Source organism: Betta splendens, chromosome 13 (assembly GCF_900634795.4).
Source record: "Betta splendens chromosome 13, fBetSpl5.4, whole genome shotgun sequence".
NCBI classification, from domain to species: domain Eukaryota; kingdom Metazoa; phylum Chordata; class Actinopteri; order Anabantiformes; family Osphronemidae; genus Betta; species Betta splendens.
The window spans coordinates 16127134-16151495 of NC_040893.2; the positions used below are offsets into that span (position 1 = coordinate 16127134).

Sequence of the window (24362 nt, forward strand, 5' to 3'; positions counted from 1 at the left end):
GGCCCCGCCCACCTTCCAGCCAACATGGGAAATAATTGGCTCCCTGGGAGGCGGGCCAGGCTGGTGCCTTCAGGTACAGGTGAACACCTGATCAGGGCTCTTTGTTGGCTCGTGGCAGGTGCACGTGAGCGCAGGTGAGCACCCGAATAAGATCGTTGTGGTTGATCCGTGGCTGCAGTGGTGTGAACGATGGCCACAGGTAAGGGGAGCTGCTGTCTGTGTGGTGATGCAGGGTTTTGGGTCCCCCCCTCAGGCGCAGCGCTTATGAGCGACTCTTTTTCCAGAGCCGGACCCCTTCACCGAGCCGGCGTCCTAATAAAAGCTATCCGGGCTGGCATTAGCTTCGCCAAGGTTTCGGTCCCTCGTATCGTCCAGGACGTAAGAGGCGGAAACCAATGTGTGTGTGTGTGCGTGTGTGTGCGTGCGCATTGTAACTGTTGATTCATCTCTATTTTTGTTAGTTTAGGTTGGTTGGTTTTGTTTTGGTTTCTTTGGATTTTGTTTGCCGTGGTTTTGCATGGTGTGATTTTTTGTTTGTATTTTTTTGGTGTTTATTACTTAACTTACCTTGTGGTGTATTTGATTGCGCAATACATTTTAAAGAATAAATATTGTCGCTTGTGAGCGTCCTTTCCGTGCGGGCTCTTGCCGCCCTGTCACACAAGCAGATTCTTTGTGTTGCGTTACGTTTTTTTTTGCAAACGGTAGTTTTCTTTATAACATTAGAGATGGTGAGAACGTTAGTGAAGCCTCTTTATGGAGAATAGTTCGGCCTCAGGCGCTTTCTTTGCCACAAACTCCTTCAGAGCCATTAAAGAGGAGTTTCACATGATTGGAGGTAAGTGGTATTTAATTCGTTTCAGTGAGACGAATCTGAAAAATGATCAGTGAATAACATCTTGCTGTGACCTGAAATAAACTAATAAATGTGCAGTTTCACTGATTATTGTTTCTTATGGTCACTGTAACTGACGTATCATTGTTTACACCACCAAGATCATATGTGATGCTGCATATTATCACAAACGTGGAGGCCAAGTGGCCCAGCTCTGTGTCACAGCCTGGAATCACTTCCTGTTTCATTTTCTTGTTTTTCCCATTTTGTCTTGTCACCTTTTACTTTGTAGTCACATGATCACCAGCTGTTTTCCATCACCATTACTCACCTAGTATTTAAACACAATGTCATGCCATATCACCTTGCCAGAGCGTTAGATCGTGTTCCCGTGTTGTCACAGCCAGCCTACCAGCATTTTCAACTGATACCTTATATCGTGTATGACCCTTGCTATCCCGGCCTCGTCTCCTGCCTTGCCTCTGATCATGCACCGCCGTAAGTTTGAACCAAGCCTTTCGTCCACCACCAATTGCCTGATCCTTACCTGCACCTTAACTGCCTCAACTGTGTATCGACCCTTGCCTGCCTGACCACGAACACCTTCCTTAAACTAAGATCCGTCTCCGCCGTGCATGTGGGTCCGCTACCTTGAATGCCATGACTCATGAATATATCGTGAGTCAACCCTAAGTAACAGGCTGCACTGTGGTAAGTACATGTATGTCCTATAGACTTATTTCAATGCATGCACTACACACTCACAGGAGCATGTCTACACAGCACTAGAGTAATGTCAACTTTCTTCTATACGAGATTGACGGCTTTCTGCTGGAGATAGGGGTTAATGTCAGCCCACACAACTGACCCCTCACCCAGAACCTGAAGCAGGCGCCCAGCAGCGCTTTAATGTGGCCCTGCAGAATAAGAGCCTGGGTGGAAATGACCGTAGGCCTGTTGAAAGCACGTCTTGAGTGTCTACGTCACCTCAGGGAAACACCTGAGAGGCCTGTGACATTAATGTGGCATGTGTTGTTCTCCACATTATTGCAATTATTAGAGGGGAGCAACACCCTGCCCTACAAATACAAGACCCTGAGGAAGACTCCTTCCATCATGCTAATCTGCAGAGTGGATGGACAGTCAGAGATGTGATTTGTCGTAATGTCTTAATCAACCACCACCAATAAAAGAAACGTAATAAATGCAAATCATAATTTATTGGGTTTTCTTCATTTCCTACAAATACAAAGGCAATTGTTAGATTGTATTATTCTTCCAATAATTCATACAATTCACCTGTAACTTTACACTCACCTCCACCTTTTGTTTGAGAATTTCAATTTCTAAATCTGTCTTTTCAATCTGGTGGTCCAAGTATAACATTTCCTTGAGATGTAGTTTATACAACTCAATAACCGGTAACTTAAAATACAGAAGATTTAGAGTTACATGACATCCTGACATGACATGTTCCTCATTACTCTTACAGAATTGAACTCTGGCATTTACTGAACATCACTGAACTGTGTGCATCTGTGCAGCAGAATGTGACGGACCCTCCTCCTGCTGTTCTTCCACACTCTGGGGCAGAGGAGAGATAATAATGTCACTATACTTGGAGATCAAGTTACATCCTTTAGGCTACGCAACACAAACATCAGAAATCATGTGATGTGTATAAACTGTATTAATATTGCACTTTATAATACTGCTTATCATAATTTAAGCTTTATTTAGTAGTATACTTACAACATCCTGGGTTTCTGTTGTGACAGGAGGATTCACATATTACCACCAAAATCTGTAAAGACCAATAAAGGACCCAACCCAGAGTCTAAGAAATGGATATATCAAAAGTAGCCTATGTAAAAAATCACATATTTAGGTACAGTAGGCCTATTAAATTTTACAGTATGCACTTGTATCCTGGGAAGTGGTTCTGATGAACTCCCTCCAGGAATTCCTTTAGCCCGTGCTTTCCAGTGTTCATGTTGAGGGCCTTCTCCTTTGCATGTGTCAGAGGTGGAGGTGCAGGTCCTCCACCAGTTGTTCTAGCCTCTGCCTTCTTTCTGTTGGCTGAGTAGAAGTCAAATGATTTAACTGTGTGAAAACATTACACCCATGTTGAAAATGCTGCTGCGCTGCCATACTCTGCATCGCATATATTTATTTAATATGTCAAATCTTAAGTCAGGTAGTTGTGGTGGACATTTCCCATAAAGAAGCAGATGAGAGTGTTGTCCTTTTGTGCGATTTATTGAAATAATAAAGAAAATAAAAATAATGGGGAAAGCAAATAAAAAGCATGGATGTTGATGGTGCACATCAACAAACCAAAAACCAGCTGGGGAGATCAGTGCACACACCACAAAGGTGTGATGCAAAGAGTCTACGATCCTCAAGTTGCTTCTGCCTTTTAACCCCTTTCTCTGGCTCTGGTGGAATGTCTCTCTGCAGCAATGGAATTGTTTGTTCCACCTTATCTCGCTGTGAGTGAGAATGTTTGCTTTCTCACTTCTGCATAATCATGTCTTGTTATCCAAAAGGAAGGAACACCGAGCTTCCAAGACAAGATGCATTCGCTTTAACAGCCTTGGGTCTGGTGGGGAGTCAGATAGAATGGAGCCAGAGTCCGGGTGTAAAAGACAAACATATATCATAAATTATTAGTCAGTCAAATGGAACATCAGATGTTTAGACTTGATGTACGACAGGGTGCAAGAGATTAGTTGTTTGTGTAAGAATGTTCAGTATTGCACCTAACCAGCACATGACGACTGTGTTGGATAGGAAACAGCACAAAGGCACAAGTTTTCCATTACAGTAGTCTACACCCATGATATAATGGTGCCTTACAGTATCTGTTTGAATTATGTTTTTATATTTCATTTACAAATCCCATATCAACCACAACAGGAATTTTAAAAATTCATAGACATAACACTGCACTCGTAATATCTTCTCTTCATTAGGCATTTGTATTGTCGCGGCGCACACGCTTAATACTGAGTCAATCAACTCGAAGTTGCTTAAACCAACTCCTAAAGTAATACAAACAAAAATCACACCATGCAAAACCACGGCAAACAAAAAAAGACAACAAAAACAACAATATAGAAACCAAAACAAAACCAACCTAAACTAACAAAAATAGAGATGAATCAACAGTTACAATGCGCGCGCACACACACACACACACACACACACACACACACACACACACACACACACACACACACACACACACACACACATCATTGGTTTCCGTCTCTTACGTCCTGGGGCCCGTTTCAAGAAGGAGGTTTAACAAACTCTGAGTTAAAACGAAACTCTGAGTTGATTTACTCTGAGTTTGTAAACCTGGAGTTTTCGGTTTCAGAACAGCTGAAAAGAGTTGGTTTAAGCAACTCTGAGTTGTGTGACTCAGAGTTAAGCGCGTGCACCGCGACGATACAAAGCCCTGATCAATGGAGTGAAGATATTACGAGTCACCATGGCAACAGGACAACAAAAGACGTCCGGAAATGGATATGATACGTCAAGCATATAACGACTACGAGTCTATAATCCGTAGAAAAAGCAACACGGCTGCAGCGGCGAAAGAGAAAGAATTAGCTTGGAAGAAAATAGCTGCTCGAGTCAATGCGTAAGTTTACATTTTAATCATACAGTGTTCAGCGTAACTAAATACTAAATAATTTTAGTATTGTTGTTATATTTCACTCGTAAAGTAAGGACTTTTTCACTCATCTAAGGCGTTACTTCAGTAATTGCATGAAATACCGACGTTTGTATGAATTAAAAGTGCAGTGTTATGTCTATGCATTTTTAAAATTCCTGTTGTGGTTGATGTGGGATTCGTAAAGTAATGATAACTCAATAATCCAATACGTTTTATGGAGAGCAATTATTACATTAATCTAATTAGGTTTTTAAAAGTTACCCAAAACACGTAATAATATAAGAAATTAATTTCAGTTTTCATGTAGGCACAATCCTGCAGACATAGAGGAACGTGGCTAAAAATGAAATGTAAAAACATAATTCAAACAGGTATAAGGCACCATCATGTCATGGGTGTAGACTACCTGACTTTACAATATTTGACATATTAAATAACTAAATAGCATGCAGAGTATAGCAGTGCAGCAGCCTTTTCAACATGGCTGTAATGTTTTCACACAGTTAAACATTTGACTTCTACTCAGCCAACAGAAAGTAGGCAGAGGCTAGAACAACTGGTGGAGGACCTGCACCTCCACCTCTGACGCATGCAGAGGAGAAGGCCCTCAGCCTGAACACTGGAAAGCAGAGGCTGAAGGAATTCATCAGAACCCGTCACTCCTCAGGATTGAGTGCATGTGTAAAATGTAAGAGGTCTACATATATATTTGATTTTTTACATAGGCTACTTTTGATATATCCATTTCTTAGTTTCTTTTACTTTTCTTAGAGTCTGGGTTGGGTTCTTTGTTGGTCTTCACAGGTTCTGATGGTAATATATGAATCCTCCTGTCACAACAAAAGCCCAGGATGTTGTAAGTATACTACTAAATAAAGCTTAAATTATGATAAGCAGTATTATAAAGTGTAATATTATTACAGTTTATACACATCACATGATTTCTGAAGTTTGTGTTGCGTAGCCTAAAGGATGTAACTTGATCTCCAAGTATAGTGACATTATTATCTCCCCTCTGCCCCAGAGTGTGGAAGAACAGCAGGAGGAGCTCAGTCACATTCTGCTGCACAGATGCACACAGTTCAGTGATGTTCAGTAAATGCCAGAGTTCAATTCTGTAAGAGTAATGAGGAACATGTCATGTCAAGATGTCATGTAACTCTAAATCTTCTGTATTTTAAGTTACCGGTTATTGAGTTGTATAAACTACATCTCAAGGAAATGTTCCCAAACACAAGCTGGAGATGAGTGTATAGTTGAAGCTGAATTGTATGAATTATTGGAAAAATCATAAAATCTAAAAATTGCCTTTGTATTTGTAGGGAATGAAAAAAAAAATTATGATTTACATCTATTCAGTTTCTTTTATTGGTGGTGATGGTTGATTAAGACATTAAAGCAAATCTGTCCATCCACTCTGCAGATTACTGTGATGGAAGGAGTCTCCTCGGAGTCTTGTATTTGTAGGGCAGGGTGTTGCTCCTCTCTAATAATTGCAATATTGTGGAGAACAACACATGTCACATTAATGTCACAGGCCTCTCAGGTGTTTCCCTGAGGTGACGTAGGCACTGAAGACGTGCTTTCAACAGGCCTATGGTCATTTTCACCCGGGCTCTTGTTCTGCAGGGCCACATTAAAGCGCTGCTGGGGGCCTGCTTCAGGTTCTGGGTGAGGGGTCAGTTGTGTGGGCTGGCATTAACCCCTATCTCCAGCAGAAAGCCGTCAATCTCTCCTAGAAGAAAGTTCTCATTACTTTAGTGCTGCATAGAAGTGTTCCTGTGAGTGTGAGTGCATGCATTGAAATAAGTGTATAGGACATACATGTACCTGTACAGTGCAGGCTGTTATTTAGGGTTGACTCACGATATATTCATGAATTCACGTTTATGATATGTGCAGCATCACATATGATGTTGGTGATGTAAACAATGTAATGTCAGTTACAGTGACCATTAGAAAGAGTAGTCAGTGAACCTGCACATTTATCAGTTTATTTCAGATCACAGCAAGATTTTATTAACTGATCATCATTTTTCAGATTAGCCTCACTGAAACGCATTAAATACCACATACCTGCAATCCTGTGAAACTCCTCTTTAATGGCTTTAAGGAGTTTGTGTCAAGGAAAGCGCTTGAGGTCGAACTTTTCTACATACAGTGACTTCACTAATGTGCTCAGCATCTCCAATGTTATAAAGAAAACTACCGTTTGCAAAAAAAAAAAAAAACGTAACGCAACACAACACAAAGAATCTGCTCGGATGTAAAAGCACGGCCACGATGGGTGATGTGTTTGACGTATGGGTGAATAAGATTATTAATGTATGTATGGAGTCTCGATAAAAACGGTACCGCTCAAATAAATATGCACGGCGATATGACAGAAAATTAACTCGTGGCGTTAAAATCCTCTCGCGGCGTAAATTCAATGTCGTGTGAATTAATACAGCGTCCTCATCTACAGGACCCTCTAGAAACAGACATTTTGGTCTCTGCGCGAAGGAAACAGGTGAAATCTATGAATGTACTGAAAGATTAAATGAGGTATTTAAACAGTGTTCACTTTAAAAAGGGGCGGAGACCGAAGGAAACTCTGGGTTTCCCGAATAAAACCTGCTCGCGACCAGGTTTGGTTCACAGCGTAAGTTGCCATAGTAACTGACTCTGAGTTTCGATTACCTCGCTTCTTGAAACGGGTTTAAACGTACCCCGCTTTCTGAAACCGAAAACTCTGAGTTTTCCTTATTTCGGGGTTAACAAACTCAAGAGTTTCCACAAAACCTCCTCCTTGAAATGGGTCCCAGGTCTTTACCCACCTTGTTTACTTTGCACTTTAACTTTTTTATGTCCTTGCATAATGATGACTCCTCTGGATAAAACCTGTGGAGTTTATCAACATTAAACACATGGCAGCTGAACCCACTAGACTGACACTAAATCATTTGGCTCATCACTGTAAATGCTACACTATATTTATCATGAATAATTGAGATGGACCTGAGATGTTTTAGTCACCAGATACGTCACGTCCTCGTTTCCCTTATTCTCTTCATTTTGCATGATTTGTTAGTAATATTGACCCTCTCCTGCACCAAGCAGACTGATGAATGTTTGAAAAGCATCACCACAGTCAAATATTAATATGTGACATAAAAAGGAGACACTCACCAGCAAGGTGGCAGGTCTGAACTCAATGTCCAGCGAGACAACTCGAAAATGCACTAAAAAAATTCAACTGTAGAGTTAAACATGCTGAAAACGTAATTGAAACTGATCTCTCTCACACACACACAAATGTATGTTCAACTCCGTTAAAGGGATAGATTTTTGCATTAATGGCCGTTTACAGAGAGACACAGAACCTGAACACACCACTGCTCTGATTCAAAAAATGTGGCTGCAGTTGTCAACTCTAAATAAACCCACACTTAGGACACAACCTCCACCATATTCATATGGATAAAACTGAACCCTGTCAGAATAAATCATTGAATGATGTTACGCATGTGTATTCACTTCAATAAAAGTTCCCAACAAAAAAATAATTTATAATCATTTTATTGTGAGCTACAGTTTGACAGTCTGCAGTTACTAATAATCTTGTAAAGCCACTGAAGCAGTAGAGTTGAGCTGAATGCTGACCCTTAATGTCTAAAGTGATCCAAGTTTACATAACTGCCTATTTTCACATGCCCAGCAGACACAGACTACACACTGGCCTGGCCCCACCTGGCGATCATGCCACAGGACCCAAAATGATCAACATTAAGTTTTATACAAATATTTAATATTCTGCAGCTTTAGTGAAGCCACGAGTTTGACATGTGCTTCCTCAGCAGCATTTAACCAAAACAACCTTTGTTGGCAGTTTAGGTTTTGTTACCTGCATCTTTCTTTCAAACCCAGAGAATATTCAATGTTCAACTTTGCCAACTTCAGGCTAAGGACACATTTAAATGCTTCATTCAACAGCATTAAGCTTAGGCAGTAAAGAAAGTTCTAACACGTGTGCATTGGGACATTCATTTTATTTGTTACATAAAAACAGTTGAATCAATGGCCCAGCCCTCGCTTTGCTCTTCAAGCTGGAAGACAAAAGTTGAAACGTTGGCAAATCGTGTGATGAAAGGCTATTTACTTAATTACATTTAGGACTCAATTGTCAAACTAGACACATTTAAAGCCTAGAAGTTAAAGAACTTTGTTGCAGAACACAGTTTACGTACTTTCTAGAATCAGCTAATGTGCTGTGGCTTTGAGCTCCATCTAGATCACTGATGTGATCATTTTAGTTATGCTTACATGACAGTCACTAAGCAGTGTCAGACTTTTTCAGATTGTTGAACCACTATAGACAATCCATCCACATAGCAATCTGTTACCTGCAGCACAAGGGTCCACATATTCAGTCTGTGCCTGGTTGCCTGAGAGAAGCAAAGTCAAATTTTATTCATCGTCCAACACTTATTGTTCAGTGGGTTGAAGATCAGCCAAGAGCAGAGTGGTCTTTGATTTTAGGAACAAAGACAGTCTTACTAGGCAAGTAGTAGTCGTAAATCTTGACCACAGCAGCCTTCCGTTTCTGTACCCGCACCTCCTCCACAAGATCCAGGCTGCAGTCGACTGCTGTGCCCGTTAACAGCTAAAGAGAGGAGATCGTCAGTGACTGATCCAGAGACAATGTTTTACATTTACTGTAAACTGATCTCACCTCTGGAATGTAAATTACAACCCGATCTTGTGTTTGTTCAACTTTAGCCACCTGTGAGCCAGTTTGGAGCTGTTGAGAGAACGCAGACCCTTAGTCCTCCCTCTCAGACCGTCAGTGTCCATCATTAGAATGACTTACGTTGTTCAGAGACTCTGGGTCAGGGACAAAGCCAGAGAGCATTGTGATGTCCACAATCACCATGTTTGTGCCCTTTTGTGTTCCATTGTATCTGCAACACAACAATACTGCTGTTACTCTAGTTCAGTGGTTGAGACAATTCTGTAGAGTTTCATAGCTGTAACTAAAATGTGCTTCATTACTTACAGAGATTTAATTCTCAGAGTGACTTTAGAGGTGGCTGATTGGCAGGTGTTTGATTCTGGTTTGACCATCACACTAAGACTTTTGACGGTGCTGGGAGTTGGCACATTGAAAGTAATAGAGATCTGGGAACAAAAGAAGTCACTTTGTTTTGTTTGAGGAAACTGATGCTGACCCATGCATTAAAAAAAAAAGAAGGAGCATTGACCAACCTGTACTGATGCACACGCACTCCCCTTCACAGTCAGACTGTATTTTCCCGAGATCGGCTGCAGCTTCTTCTCCTGGTACAGCAGCTTGTTGTTCTGGTTCACATCAAATGTCAGCTTGCTAATGGGAGACTGGACCGTCACTGTGCTGGAACCTGTTGGACTGAACACCAGAGCGGAGTAGAGAGCCAGAGCCTGGAGAGCCACCACTGTGTCCTACAACACAAAGCACATGGTGAGACCATCTACCGTTTGGTCACAGATAGAATGTGACAATAGGACACAGATCTGTACCTGGGTGGAGGAGAAACCTCCATACTGGTTCTGCTGCCCCATCAGCCACCTAACGATACTGGAGCAGTAGCCCAGGTCCTCAGCTGTAGGTGAGGCACTGAGTTTGGCCAGTAACACATAGGAGCTGATCTCCACAGACAGAGAGGCTGAAGTTTCTACTGAGCTCTGAGACCAGTAGAGGAAACCTCCTGGAACCAGACACAGCAAACATTACATTCACAGAAAGGGAGGTCAGACTAATTCACTTCAAAGTGAAACTTGCCTTGTTTTATTGAGACAGTGTCCAGTTGCTGCAGAAGGAGAGAACGAGTCTCCACGTCTCCTGCCAGAGTGAAGACGTAGGCCAGCAGAGCTGTAGTGTAGGTGTCATTGATTTTAGTGTAGTTCCGCAGACATGACAGGCTGTTGGTCATCACTGGGCTCTGAAAGTTATAGATTTTCATTTTGTCACATGTAGAAGCTGCTTTCATGTCCACTAGTTACTGCAGTGATACGAAGCTGCCACGGAAGTTTATTGCGCTTCAAAAGAAAGTCTCATTTCCGGGCAACAAAATTTTGCACCCATTTCTGGTCTCACCCAGTACAGATTATCCTGTATTTAGGTGGACCATTGCTCCAATCATTTGCCAAAGACATTAAACTCACATCTACAGGCATGTCCATCTCCAAGAAGGCAGCAGTGATGTAAGCACTGAGAGAGACCTCATCAGCCACTCCACCCTGTAGAGAGGAAGCGTTCACATTCAAAATCACCAACTACTGTATTAGATGTCAGTTTTTCGGCAGCAGGACAGCTTACCTTCATTGTGCTGTGGAAGAGTTTCCCAGACATTTCAAAGCAGCCAGTTGTCTTTTGTTTACCTATCAACCAGGTCTTTGACTGGTCGATTGTCGTTGGGTCAATGTAGATGAAGGACTGAGCTTTAACAAAGCACCTCACCACAAACGCTGTGAGCCTGAGAAACAAGGTTAAACTTTTAGTGTAGTAGCTTTTATGCTGCCATCAGTCTTCTCTGCTAGTAGCAAAGTGTATAACATAAGTGAAAGGTTGTGCCTAAAACCATACAAGTCTAAATCAGCTCTCACCATGTGTTTCCTGGTCCTGAGCCAAAGGTGCTGTAAGCTCCAGCATTATCCTTATAGTTGAACTGTCTCTGGACGCCTGTAGAGAAAGAAGCCAACGATCAGATGTCACATTTCACTGTGGCTGTATAGACGACGTCAATACTGTTGGGACTCCTTAAACTAAACGGAAAAATAAAGCACAGACTGACCACTGATTAGGAACTTTGTGGCCTTTTCTCGGGTGGCTGTGGTCAGCTGATTTGTGTCCGTCAGGTACTGGAGGATGTAGATGTCAGGAGCCAGAAGAGCCATGTTCTGCTCCCCACAGCCAGACGGCATCTGCAGCAGGCCATCCAGGTTCTGCAGGGCTCGGCCCAGGATGTCGCCCTGCACAAACATGCCAATCACAAGTCATTAAATACAGTATCCTAGGGTCTAGAGTGTACTGTAGCTGCAATCTTACCGAGGACAGAAACGGAGCCACGGGCAGATCCAACGATCATGTTCTTTGGGAGTTGGACAGTCTTTTCATCTGTTAAACTCTGTCCTGTGAACAACATTTATTGTAAACACAAAACCAGAGATGTCAGGGTGCTCACGAAGGTTTCATTTCAGGCCACACAAGCTATTGGGCAGAACTGTTTTGTAAACCCAACCTTTTGGACAGAGCAGCCAGTTGTAGGTCTGAGTCACCTCGCTTCCTTCAGCCTGACAAAAGATAAAATACTGTCAGTGCCACCAGTGACAGCTGTTTGACTGCAAAGATGCTCAAGACACAAACCTTCACGATGAGAGGCTTTGTGACCACGTCGATGCGACCTCTTTCTGGCCGGCTCACTGCTGCGTTCTGACACGGAACGAGTGACGCCACAGCCTCGGCAGTCACAGACACGTTCACTGACCCTAAACAGACATTTTACATCAACTAGCACTGAAGCACACCTCCAACGTGACTGTTGAGCCTGAGTTTACCTAGCGTTATTGGGCCCAAGGTCCAGCTGAAGGTTTTACGCTCGCTGCCACACAGGCACGACGTGTACTGGTTACCAGACAGAGGCGTGAGGATGTAGTCAACCGAAGGTTTTGGAGTCACACTGACCTGTTTGCAAGACATTATTTTAAGAAGTGGGCAAGGTCATCTCTAAAGCTTTTAACAAAAAACAAAACCCAAACACACCCTAGCACTTTGCTACCTCCACAGAGCTAAAGGTAAATAGCTCAGCATAATCAACATGCCAGATATCCCTCCCAATGCAAGTTTAGGACCACTATACAGCAAACAGTACCCGTCTATAGCCTATTGCATACATGTACCATGATGCAGCTGCTGAGGTAGTTGAAGACAGTCGCCTTCAGCACAAAGTTCTCCCCCCGGATGATGGAGTAGGGCAGAGTGAGCTCCAGGAAGAAGGGCTGGAAGACCTTGATCTGTTTACGAGGAGCCAAACCAAAACCCTGAGGGGACAAACAGAAAGCCTCCGTCTCCCAGGTGGTGATGGTGTCTGGGACCGTGAGGGACACATTCTTCTCCCCAAGCATTCTGAAGTAGAAAAACCATTGACACTAAACATCAACAAAAGCACACGATCTGACCATCACATCAGTATTATACACCTGTATGTGCTTTTCTAAACAGCTGCAGTTAAAACTCACCCAACGTCCACCAGCTGCCATAACCAAGTCTCAGGGAAGAAAACACGAACGGTAACAAGCGGTGGAGCATTAGGGGCCATTACAGCTCCTCCGAGCAGTGGAGCATTAGGGGCCATTACAGCTCCAACTGGAGCTGCCATTGGCAAAGCCATTGGAAAACCATACCTTATGCCTCCATCTGACAAAACCAGAATATTGTTACTTACATGCAAAGATAAGCATTTAACTGTAAGACATTAAAATGCATTACCAAGGTAGTAAAGTCTCCCTTTGAACTTGATACATGAAGGTATCCGAATAAACAGGTTTGTCGCCATCTTCAGTCCTACGTTCTAGACAAATTTAACCAAAGTTAAACGTGAATCTAGTTTTAAATCTGCTTTGTGTTATATGACAAACTACCTGGAGAAGAGTAAAGGCGTCATCACTTCTGGGGTATGGAAGAATGGCTCTTCTTGCTCTTAGAAGCAAACATTCAGTCGGATCTTGAACCTCATACGGGATGTAAGAAGCTTGTGTGACTGGCAGCAAATTAAATATCTGAAAAGGGAAAGTAGAGCTTAGACATCAATTTTACAGTTCTGACATTTAAACAAAGACTTTCTTCATAGTTTGTTTAGGAGACTAAACCAAATCTAGCCAGTCTAAAAAAGGAAAAAAAGTGGAAGGTAGTCATGAAAAAGTATCCCATTATGACTACAATTGAGGAATATTACCATCATTACCTTATCTGCATTTAGATTCTTTCCTGGCTCCATGATGAAGACGCTCTGGTCGACAGCACTGACGCCACACAGAGAGCCTGGATCAGCAGTCACCTGCAGGTTGGTCGTCTCCCCTGGAACTGCTGACGGTGGGAAAAATGCCACAGACACCTGAAACAACACACCCACTGGACTTTAGTGACGGGACCAAAGTGTCTAACAGTAACCATACTGTAAATACACAAGCTTTCTGAAGCATTAAACATACAGATGTCCCAACAACAAAAACAAATTCTGATTGAATCTCCTGGCTTCTTACATTGTTTCTGAAGCATTTCTCCGTGGTGAAGTCTGTACTGCTGGCGATCACCGTCTCACTGGGGAGGACGCTGTAAGCTACAACCTGGACCACCGGTGCCATTTCTGGAGATACTTTGAGCTCAAAGGACACCTCACCTTCAACCACTGAAACCCAGCACCAAACCTCAGTTGTCAGCACTTGTCCCATTTGTCATTTAAACCCTTCAGAGTAGAGTTCCCCTCACCTGATTTTTTTGGCAACTGAATCTTCTGAAATCCTTGCATGGCAATTGCTCCCCTGGATATAACCTGCAGATTTTTAAAGTGACCCCCCCATTCTTTAGTTAAAAAGTGTCTCAGCACATGACTCAAACCCCAGTGGTCTGTCAACTCACCAGATACATCAGGTACACGTTTCCCTCGGGCTCTCCAACCACAGTGTACTGGATGGAGATTTTTTCCTTTACATTACAGGAAAGTGGGTTATCCTTGTTCGTGACCACCAGGGAGCTGACTGTCTGAGTATCTGCAGAGACCGGTTGGGCCAAAGACAGCGTGATGTCCCCAGCTTCATAGTACGGAGTTCGATATGGAGGGTAGGTCAGGACAGGTGTGTTGCTCACCTGCACAGAAATGGAAACCTTTAGCTGCCGTGGCCACCTATTTTGAACTGAGGTTTCTTTTTTCAATCTCACTAACGTAGAGGTGGATGTTTCCGCTGTAGTCCTTTGTGCTAAATGAGAACATGGCGACACCATTTGAATCAGTTGTGAGATTCTGTAGCGGCTGAGACTGCGACCAGATTTCTCCCTCAAACAGGTAGAGTTCCATGTTGGGAATGGGTGCATTGCTGTAGTCGACTGCGCTAACCTGCGGACCAGACAGTTACTCAAAACTAATCTCCAGTCATGAGCTCAGTATAAAATGATAAGAGCTAATGTTGCACTTGCTTTTCCCTGAATGGTCGAGCCTTTGACATAAACATTGGGAACCTCAGTGAAGGACAACTTCCCAAGAACAAATGAAACAGTTATCAGTTTCTCTGCTTTCTGTGAAACACCTGCCAAAGACAAGTCCACATTAGTCTTCACTGATCAAACCTTTCAGATTGAACGCCAGTCAAAAGCAGACTCACCTGTTCCCCCCTCCTCCACAGAGGCAAGAAGATCCAACACATCCTGCAGCACCTTGTCTGCCTTTGTGAAAGTTGACATCTTAAAGCTGAAACGGGCACAGCCTGTCTTGTTGGTCTGTTGACATGGGTCATTGTAAAGAAGAACTTGGGATGAGTCTTCAGGTGGTTCGGACAAGGTGCATTTCTCAGGTTAGTCAAAGCCTTAATAGCATAGAACCTGCAACATGATTTGGCAAGTAGGAAGTGTATTCTAATGGCTTTGGCATTAAGACAGATCAGTGGTTTGTTTAGAAACATCCCACATGCGCTACTCCTCTATTATATGACATTTGCTTAAACTGAGCAAAGTCAAGTCGAAGTAAACCAGGCTTGAAGTCTTTTCACGTTGAGCTTCACTCCGTTTGGAGATTAGCCTGGCAACAAGACCGTAAAACTTCTTGATCGGGGGTGTCCAGCTCCAGTCCTATGACCACTGTCCTGCTGGTTTTCAAACACACCTGCTCAAGGTAATCAGCCTTAGACAGAGAGAAGTGGAAAACCAACAGGACAACAGCCCTCGAGGACCTGGATTGGACGCCCCCCCATCTAGAAAATACAGCAACTTTACCTGCTTGGTATCATTGTAGCATGGAGCAGTTACATCAGCTGGAACTGGAATGTAATAGTACTGTTGCACAGGTCGGCACATGCTAACTTTAACACTTCCTGGTACAGGCTGACCATAGGTGTATCTGCATAGGACAGGAAATTCAGTTAAAAACAGCAACTTTGACTGCCCTCAAATGTAGGAAAGCTTAGAAATAAATACATACTCTGCGCACACGTCAGCTGTGATTTCAGTCTGCCCAACACTAACTTCATCAGATGCAGCTATCGTTACGCCAAATTTGGGCAAAACTACAGAGAAAACAATTTGCTTCTCATTACTTTTAGGGGAGGCAATCACTTAACAGACATTATACTGAACAAATTAAAGCTCACCATATTTCTCCACCTTGAAGTCCTGAGATACTGTCTGGTCACCGATGGACACAGTGATTGTGTAGATTCCCTCACGAGCGTCAGAGTTCAGGGGGTAAAGAAGCTGCAAGATTTTACCACCGGATGTTTCATTCAACCACTGTCCAATCCGGTTCTTGTTAACGTCCTGTTAGATGAGAACAAGAATAACGATCATAGTACAGATTTTTCTTTACTGAATTGAGAAACCTCAATTAGTTGCAGCTTACTTGAATTTCTATGGTGTCATACTGCAAGGGAACAGAGGAAGCATAAGCATTTGATGATTTTATACACAGATTCATTGAAGTTGCAGAAATCACATCACTACATTTACTGTACCAGCTGATTGACAGGTCTGAGCTTTGTATCCAGGGTGACAACTCTGAAATTTACTGTAGGTGACAGGATTAGAAATTTCACACGAAATACAGAACAATTGATTTCATACTCAAATCAGTACCAGTTTGTCCAGGGAGGTAGATGGGCTTGTCTGTTTGAATGAACGTTGCTGGTTTATAGACTTTGAACATTACTCTCATGACTTCTTGGGAGTAAAATGTGCCACCCCGTACCTCCACCGTGAAATTCTGAATCACATCTTTCTGCACAAGAGGAACCTGTAAAGAAGAAAAATAAGCAGTGCTTCAGGTGTAACTTGAAGTTACAGAATATTTTTTTATTTTTAATTCCCTTGAGATGTGCTCACCCTAAATGCAGTGCAGATATTAAACTCCTTATTAGACCTCTTATTCAGGAGGGTCATGACCTTCTCATCAGAAGTCAGGGTGATGGTCATGAGCAGATTTTCAGTTGGCTGCAGGAGATTTGCACAGAATTGGGTTTGAGCTCCTGCTTCAAGAACTGCAGGTACAACTACCATGTACAGCCTGCAGACAAAAACATCTACATTTAGGATTCAGGACAACCACAAACGGTGCCACGTTGGTATGGTACCAAAACAGGGCGTTATAATAAACGATCCTGTAAACTTACGGTCCTGCTGTCACTTGCTTTAAACACATCTGGCCCAACAAGACACAAAGTGCCCACGACCACATCTGAACCCCAGGACGGCGCATGGCTGACTGGGAGAAGCCTTTAGAGCTAACGGAAAGTACATCAAAGTCAGTAAGTGCTAAGGTTTCCAGAGGGTCAATAAAGTTAAGAGGTTGAACATGAAAATCTTTTTTCTACACATTAGGTTTTTATAGACTGGGATTTCAGCTACACAGATTTACCATGCATCAAATGTACACAATTTATCCTCTCTAGCAATGAAAACGTCTGTATGATGGCAATTTTCATTATTATTGTTCATTATTATTTTCACCAATCGTCCCCAAATGCTCTGAAAGGCCACACCAAGCAGAAAAATAAACGGTCAACTTGGTCAAAGACAAAAAAAAGTTGTTGCGTCTGCAGAGGGTTGTTGGTTTAGTGAATCGTGATCAGTCCCAAGCTCGTGGCTGATTAAACACACCTGATGAACCTTTGAATTCAAATGGGATATTAACCGGAAAACCCTTTTTAATCTTATTGCACAAGTTTCTGGTACCACAGCAGTAGTAAATTAAAGTCTGCACTAGCTCAGATGAAGTGCAAAAGTCATAACACTACGTGTAAATAAGACCTGATAACTCATTTAAAGAAGGGTGAACACAGGCCCTGAAGAATGATTCAACTGCCAGTTCGAGTGAAAAGTAATAGGATCGTTTCCAGTGTAGCACAAAAAAAAAACCCTTGCTAGAAATAAGGTTAAAAAGGAAAAAAAGCTCAGGTTTTACCGTTATAATGATCCAGATGTGCTGATCACACAAGTATGAGATTGGACTGACTCCAAGAAAGGTTTAAATACTTTCACCCACAGCCAGACTGTACCAAGTGCTTCCTGGAGAAGGGGGAGGTGCATTTTAGTGCAGCTAATTAATTAAGTTAATTTGGAAATAAATTGTTTGGGGGATGTATCATTTTTGTTACAATAGAGATCTTTTATATTTCCTCTGTCATTTGACATTATGAGTTTGGTTCAGGTTTTATTAGTGGAATGATGCTGTTTTAGTTTTATTTTAAGCTCCATCATTTATTTTGAGGGTAAATTATGAAAAATCTGGGGCCGTTTCAAGAAAGAGGTTTTGTGGAAACTCTGAGTTTGTTAACCCCGAAATGAGGAAAACTCAGAGTTTCAGAAAGCGGGGTTGCTTAAACCCGTAAAGGGCTGTAAATTAACCCCGTTTCAAGAAGCGAGGTAATCGAAACTCAGAGTCAGTTACTATGGCAACTTACTCTGTGAACCAAACCTGGTCAGGAGCAGGTTTTATTCGGGAAACCCAGAGTTTCCTTCGGTCTCCGCCCCTTTTAATGTGAACAGTGTTTAAATACGTATTTTAATCTTTCAGTACATTCATAGATTTCACCTGTTTCCTTCGCGCAGAGACAAAAATGGCACGTATGTTTCTAGAGGATCCTGTAGATGAGGACGCTGTATTAATTCACACGGCATTGAATTTACGCCGCGAGAGGATTTTGACGCCACAAGTTAATTTTCACATCATATCGCCTTGCACATTTATTTGAGCGGTACCGTTTTTCTCGAGACTCCATAACACATATTAATAATCTCATCCACCCACACATCAGACACGTCACCCGTCGTGGTCGTGCTCGTACATCCAAGTGTGGCGGTGTGGAGGTTGGCCCCGCCCACCTTCCAGCCAACATGGGAAATAATTGGCTCCCTGGGAGGCGGGCCAGGCTGGTGCCTTCAGGTACAGGTGAACACCTGATCAGGGCTCTTTGTTGGCTCGTGGCAGGTGCACGTGAGCGCAGGTGAGCACCCGAATAAGATCGTTGTGGTTGATCCGTGGCTGCAGTGGTGTGAACGATGGCCACAGGTAAGGGGAGCTGCTGTCTGTGTGGTGATGCAGGGTTTTGGGTCCCCCCCTCAGGCGCAGCGCTTATGAGCGACTCTTTTTCCAGAGCCGGACCCCTTCACCGAGCCGGCGTCCTAATAAAAGCTATCCGGGCTGGCATTAGCTTCGCCAAGGTTTCGGTCCCTCGTATCGTCCAGGACGTAAGAGGCGGAAACCAATGGTGTGTGTGTGCGTGTGTGCGCGCGCGCGCGCGCATTGTAACTGTTGATTCATCTCTATTTTTGTTAGTTTAGGTTGGTTGGTTTTGTTTTGGTTTCTTTGGATTTTGTTTGCCGTGGTTTTGCATGGTGTGATTTTTTGTTTGTATTTTTTTGGTGTTTATTACTTAACTTACCTTGTGGTGTATTTGATTGCGCAATACATTTTAAAGAATAAATATTGTCGCTTGTGAGCGTCCTTTCCGTGTGGGCCCTTGCCGCCCTGTCACACAAGCAGATTCTTTGTGTTGCGTTACGTTTTTTTTGCAAACGGTAGTTTTCTTTAACATTAGAGATGGTGAGAACGTTAGTGAAGCCTCTTTATGGAGAGTAGTTCGGCCTCAGGCGCTTTCTTTGCCACAAACTCCTCAGAGCCATTAAAGAGGAGTTTCACATGATTGGAGGTAAGTGGTATTTAATTCGTTTCAGTGAGACTAATCTGAAAAATGATCAGTGAATAACATTTTGCTGTGACCTGAAATAAACTAATAAATGTGCAGGTGCACTGATTACTCTTTCTAATGGTCATTGTAACTGACATGTATCATTGTTTACACCACCAAGATCATATGTGATGCTGCACATATTATCACAAATCTGGAGGCCAAGTGGCCCAGCTCTGGTCATGACTCATGAATATATCGTGAGTCAACCTAGTAACAGGCTGAACTGTGGTAAGTACATGTATGTCGTATACAGTACACTTATTTCAATGCATGCACTACACACCCACAGGAGCACTTCTATGCAGCACTAAAGTAATGAGAACTTTCTTCTAGGAGAAATTGACAGCTTTCTGCTGGGGATAGGGGTCACCCATGCCAGCCCACACTACTGACCCCTCACCCAGAACCTGAAGCAGGACCCCAGCAGCGCTTTAATGTGGCCCTGCAGAACAAGAGCCCGGGTGGAAATGACCAGAGGCCTGTTGAAAGCACGTCTTCAGTGCCTACGTCACCTCAGGGTAACACCTGAGAGGCCTGTGACATTATTGTGGCATGTGTTGTTCTCCACAATATTGCAATTATTAGAGGGGAGCAACACCCTGCCCTACAAATACAAGACCCTGAGGAAGACTCCTTCCATCATGGTAATCTGCAGAGTGGATGGACAGTCAGATGTGATTTGCCACCACCAATAAAAGAAACTGAATAAATCCAAATCATAGTTTATTTGGTTTTCTACATTTCCTACAAATACAAAGACAATTGTTAGATTTTATGACTCTTCCAATAATTCATACAATTCACCTTTAACTATACACTCACCTCCAGCTTGTGTTTGAGAATTTCAATTTCTAGATCTGTCTTTTCAATCTTGCAGTCCAAGTATAACATTTCTTTGAGATTTAGTTTATACAAATCCTTAACTGGTAACTGAAAATACAGACGATTTAGAGTTACATGACATAGTTCCTCATTACTCTTACAGGATTGAACTCTGGCATTTACTGAACATCACTGAACCGTGTGCATCTGTGCAGCAGAATGTGGCGGACCCTCCTCCTGCTGTTCTTCCAAACTCTTGGGCAGAGGGGAGATAATAGAGTCAGTATACTTGGAGATCAAGTTACATCCATCCTAGGCTACGCAACACAAACATCAGAAATCATGTGATGTGTATAAACTGTATTAATATTACACTTTATAATACTGCTTATCATAATGTAAGTATACTATTAAATAAAGCTTAAAACATCCTGGGCTTCTGTTGTGACAGAAAGATTCACATGTTACCATCAGAATCTGTTAAGACCAACAAAGAACCCAACCCAGAGTCTAAGAAATGGATATATCAAAAGTAGCCTATGTAAAAAATCAAATATATAGGTAGGCCTCTTACATTTTACAGATGCACTTGTATCCTGGGGAGTGACTGGTTCTGCTGAACTCCCTCCAGGAATTCCTTCAGCCTCTGCTTTCCAGTGTTCAGGCTGAGAGCCTTCTCCTCTGCATGTGTCAGTGGTGGAGGTGCAGGTCCTCCACCTGTTGTTCTAGCCTCTGCCTTCTTTCTGTTGGCTGAGTAGAAGTCAAATGATTTAACTGTGTGAAAACATTACAGCCATTTTGAAAATGCTGCTGCACTGCTATACTCTGCATGCTATTTAGTTATTTAATATGTCAATTGTTGTAAAGTCAGGTAGTCTACACCCATGATATGAAGGTGCCTTATACCTCTTTGAATTATGTTTTTACATTTCATTTTAAGCCACATTCTTTTTATGCCTGCAGGATTGCACCTACATAAAATTTTTAATTCTTATATTATTACATGAGTTTTGGGTAACTTTTAAAAACCTAATTAGATTAATGTAATAATTGCTCTCCATAAAAACGTATCGGATTATGGAATTATCATTACTTTACAAATCCCACATCAACCACAACAGGAATAAAAAAAAAATGGATAGACATAAAACCGCACATTTAATTCATACAAACATCGGTATTTTATGCAATTACTGAAGTAACTCCTTAGATGAGTGAAAAATTACTTTACTAAATAATCTTAGTATTGTTGTTATTTTTCACTTGTAAAGTAAGGATTTGTAATTAGTTACACCAAACACTATGATTAAAATGTAAACTTTGCACGCATTGAGTCAGGCAGCTATTTTCTTCCAAGCTAATTCTTTCTCTTTCGCCGTTGCAGCCGTCTTGCTTTTTCTATGGATTATAGAGAGGAAATATCCATTTCTGGACCTCTTGTTGTCCTGTTGCCATGGTGAGTCGTAATATCTTCACTCCATTGATCAGGGCTTTGTATCGTCGCGGTGCACGCGCTTAACTCTGAGTCAATCAATTCGGAGTTGCTTAAACCAACTCTTTTCAGCTGTTCTGAAACCGAAAACTCCAGGTTTGCAAACTCAGTGTAAATCAACTCAGATTTTAGTTTAAAATCAGAGTTTGTTAAACCTCCTTCTTGAAACGGGCCCCAGGTAAAGCTAAAAACGTGGCTAAAGCATGGCAGGAACAAACGTGGCTGAACAGAAGGCCAGTAGTGCCACTACACGTCTTACATGCATCTCAACACGTGGCTAACATGGGCAACCAGGACATGAACCAAAGAAGCTACTGCAAAGCATGAACCATAGACAGGTGCCTTTGCACGTCTTATATTCCGAGCAACGCGTGACTAACCGGCAACCGTCTCCATCAATAGTCCATGTCTGTAGTGACACGAGAAATGGTGGATGCAATGAAGGCACTGGAGACAAAAACTCAAAAGCAGCAGCTGACATGACATGAGCAGCATGGAGAGATGAAGTGACAATGACCCAGCGCCAAGAGACGGGCTGCGGGAGTCTTTGAAGGGAGGCAGAGGGGAAGCACAGGTGTGGTAAAGTGGGGGGGGGGTCATTGGAGGCGACTTCACCACACAACCTTGAAAGAGACGAAAACAGGGTGTTCCTCATGCTGATCTGCATGTTAGTCACAGATATTAACATGAGGCTGATGGGGCTAAAGGGAAAAAAAGAGCTGATTTCAGTGACAAACAAATAAATGTTTGTTTTCTGTTGTTAAAGCATCACTCACTGTTTTGAATGATTAGTGAGTTAATGATGGAACATTTGGAGAAAAGCTATTTACCTGTTTACTGAACCCGTTTAACATGAGTGAAGATTCAGGCAACAGTTTAAAGTGGGTCCAGTTTCTTTGCTGCAGAAGAACAAAAAGCTCTGGTGAGTTAAAAATTACTGATGCGCATGTGAGGACAACAACATGGGCAGATACAGTCTGTAATTGGTCAGGTGCTATAACCATGGCGACATGGAATTCCCCCTACAGTAGCTACTAATAGGACAAAGATCTAGAAAGTTCTTTGCCCAACCCAACTAACAGACTGAGAGGTAGGTCACTTTACAGCTCAGCTAAAATTGTGCATTTTACTTGTATTTTCTGACCAGTCCAACTAAATTGTGCTTAGAAAGAAGTTTACTTACTTTACCTGCATATTTCTGTCAAGTTTTTTTCTAAAATTTTCTAATTATTATCAAGTTGTTTTGCTTTTGCTAAATGCCCGTTAGCGTTAGCATGTTAGCTGGACGCTGTCGGTAGCATTAGCATGCCAGCTGGAAGCTGTCGGTAGCATTAATCAGATGCTAAAACACAATCTATCTTGTCCCACTCACCTCTGAGATCTCCCTTGTCAGGGGAACATTCTCTGGGGAACAGATAACGACCTCAGTTTAAAGTAAGCGGCAGAATTAAAATGTCCAGACAAAGTCAGACAGTCAAAATGCAGGAAACACTAGCCAGCAGCAGTTTTAGTAGCAAAAGTAACAGTATAATCGCTATTGTACTAGGTGGTTGTGTGAGTTACCTAAAAATGTGCATGATGTCTTAGAGAGAAAGCGTCTGTAAGTGATCGAGGCCATCTAGTTGTGCGCGAGGAAGCCAAGATGGCGGCGGCCAGATTTACTTCCACTAGATGGCGGCTTAGCCTAGCACATACGTGTATATCTTTGACCTTTAAACAAAGTTTGCGTTTTAGTACTAAAAATGGGAAAGATGGAATGAAAGAAAGAAAGATCACATCAACAAAGCAGATAACCAGAAGATGCGCGGCATAGTCATGTGACAATAACAAGGCAACAGGTTAATTAGACCATACGCGGCTCGTAAAGTCAGCGAAATAAAAGGCGAATACTGCATTTACTGACCACCTATAAAGTCCTGAACGCCGGGCTCATATTTAAGGAAATTCTTCTCGTCTTACTGAGTTGTTAGTGTTGCAGTCCTGGCGCGATCATCAGCGTGCCTGCTGTCCGCTCCAACTGCTTGTTAACGAGATAATGATGAAGGTCGGTACCGAGCGCTTTGCGCCCGGGTTTCACGCTGTTGCTCTCGCTGGCCGGTGATCAGCTGAGTCTCTGTCATAGACACGCCTTCCTCCATGCGCTGCTGGATACCAGCGACCTGAAGCAGGTTGATTCCAATCTGAGCAACGGGTGGTCAGGCTCCAGTCCCGTCGAAAGGAGCAAACTGCGCCGATGGGCTGGACTGCTGTCATGTTTTATATTAGTTTTACTCTAATCAGCATCAGATTAAGATGTGCAGCTTTATGCGAAGTTTGATGTGTTTGTCTTCAGTCAACACCTTTTTCTGCCTGAGATGGTACTGCACTGAATGAATAGCTAGGGTTTCATAATCTGAAAAGTGTAAGGTTTCAGCAGCAAGTTATTTAAAATACTAATTCACTGAAACCAACTTTTAATGTAATTTATGTCATTTTAAATAGGTTATTATGTTTATTACTATTCGATTTAGTTAATTGTGGATTTTCGGCAGGAAACATTTATTGCCTGGTGTGTGATT

General features: G+C 42.4%; 1 protein-coding gene and 2 long non-coding RNA genes across 4 annotated transcripts; 1 reads left to right on the plus strand and 2 right to left on the minus strand.

Moving 5' to 3' along the window:
• Positions 1 to 2197: 2197 nt before the first annotated feature.
• LOC114868670 (uncharacterized) lies at positions 2198 to 24165 on the minus strand. 2 transcript variants are annotated; one of them, XR_008696403.1, is made up of 6 exons: positions 23764 to 24165; positions 23368 to 23514; positions 23177 to 23208; positions 22635 to 22703; positions 20887 to 21062; positions 2198 to 2419 (listed from the first exon to the last, which is right to left on the minus strand). It is a non-coding gene; the product is annotated as an uncharacterized LOC114868670 (long non-coding RNA). The 2 variants fall into 2 exon arrangements; XR_008696404.1 differs by lacking the exon at positions 2198 to 2419 and adding an exon at positions 20207 to 20567.
• LOC129604983 (uncharacterized) lies at positions 4114 to 6047 on the plus strand. The gene is made up of 3 exons (XR_008696405.1): positions 4114 to 4484; positions 5047 to 5208; positions 5325 to 6047. It is a non-coding gene; the product is annotated as an uncharacterized LOC129604983 (long non-coding RNA).
• Positions 8533 to 17805, minus strand: LOC114868655 (alpha-2-macroglobulin-like protein 1). Its single transcript, XM_055513834.1, is given in 36 exon segments — positions 8533 to 8608; positions 8906 to 8947; positions 9060 to 9165; positions 9235 to 9303; positions 9373 to 9463; positions 9559 to 9680; positions 9768 to 9980; positions 10059 to 10246; positions 10321 to 10480; positions 10704 to 10778; positions 10858 to 11014; positions 11145 to 11220; positions 11333 to 11510; positions 11570 to 11670; positions 11780 to 11831; positions 11905 to 12026; positions 12096 to 12222; positions 12438 to 12663; positions 12777 to 13108; positions 13179 to 13316; positions 13502 to 13651; positions 13800 to 13945; positions 14026 to 14089; positions 14176 to 14403; positions 14480 to 14650; positions 14731 to 14840; positions 14916 to 15030; positions 15523 to 15646; positions 15728 to 15812; positions 15897 to 16062; positions 16145 to 16165; positions 16257 to 16309; positions 16378 to 16534; positions 16624 to 16804; positions 16911 to 17021; positions 17702 to 17805. Coding segments are annotated over 35 exon segments (4437 nt in total). The 5' UTR covers positions 16997 to 17021; positions 17702 to 17805; the 3' UTR covers positions 8533 to 8603.
• Positions 24166 to 24362: the final 197 nt, after the last annotated feature.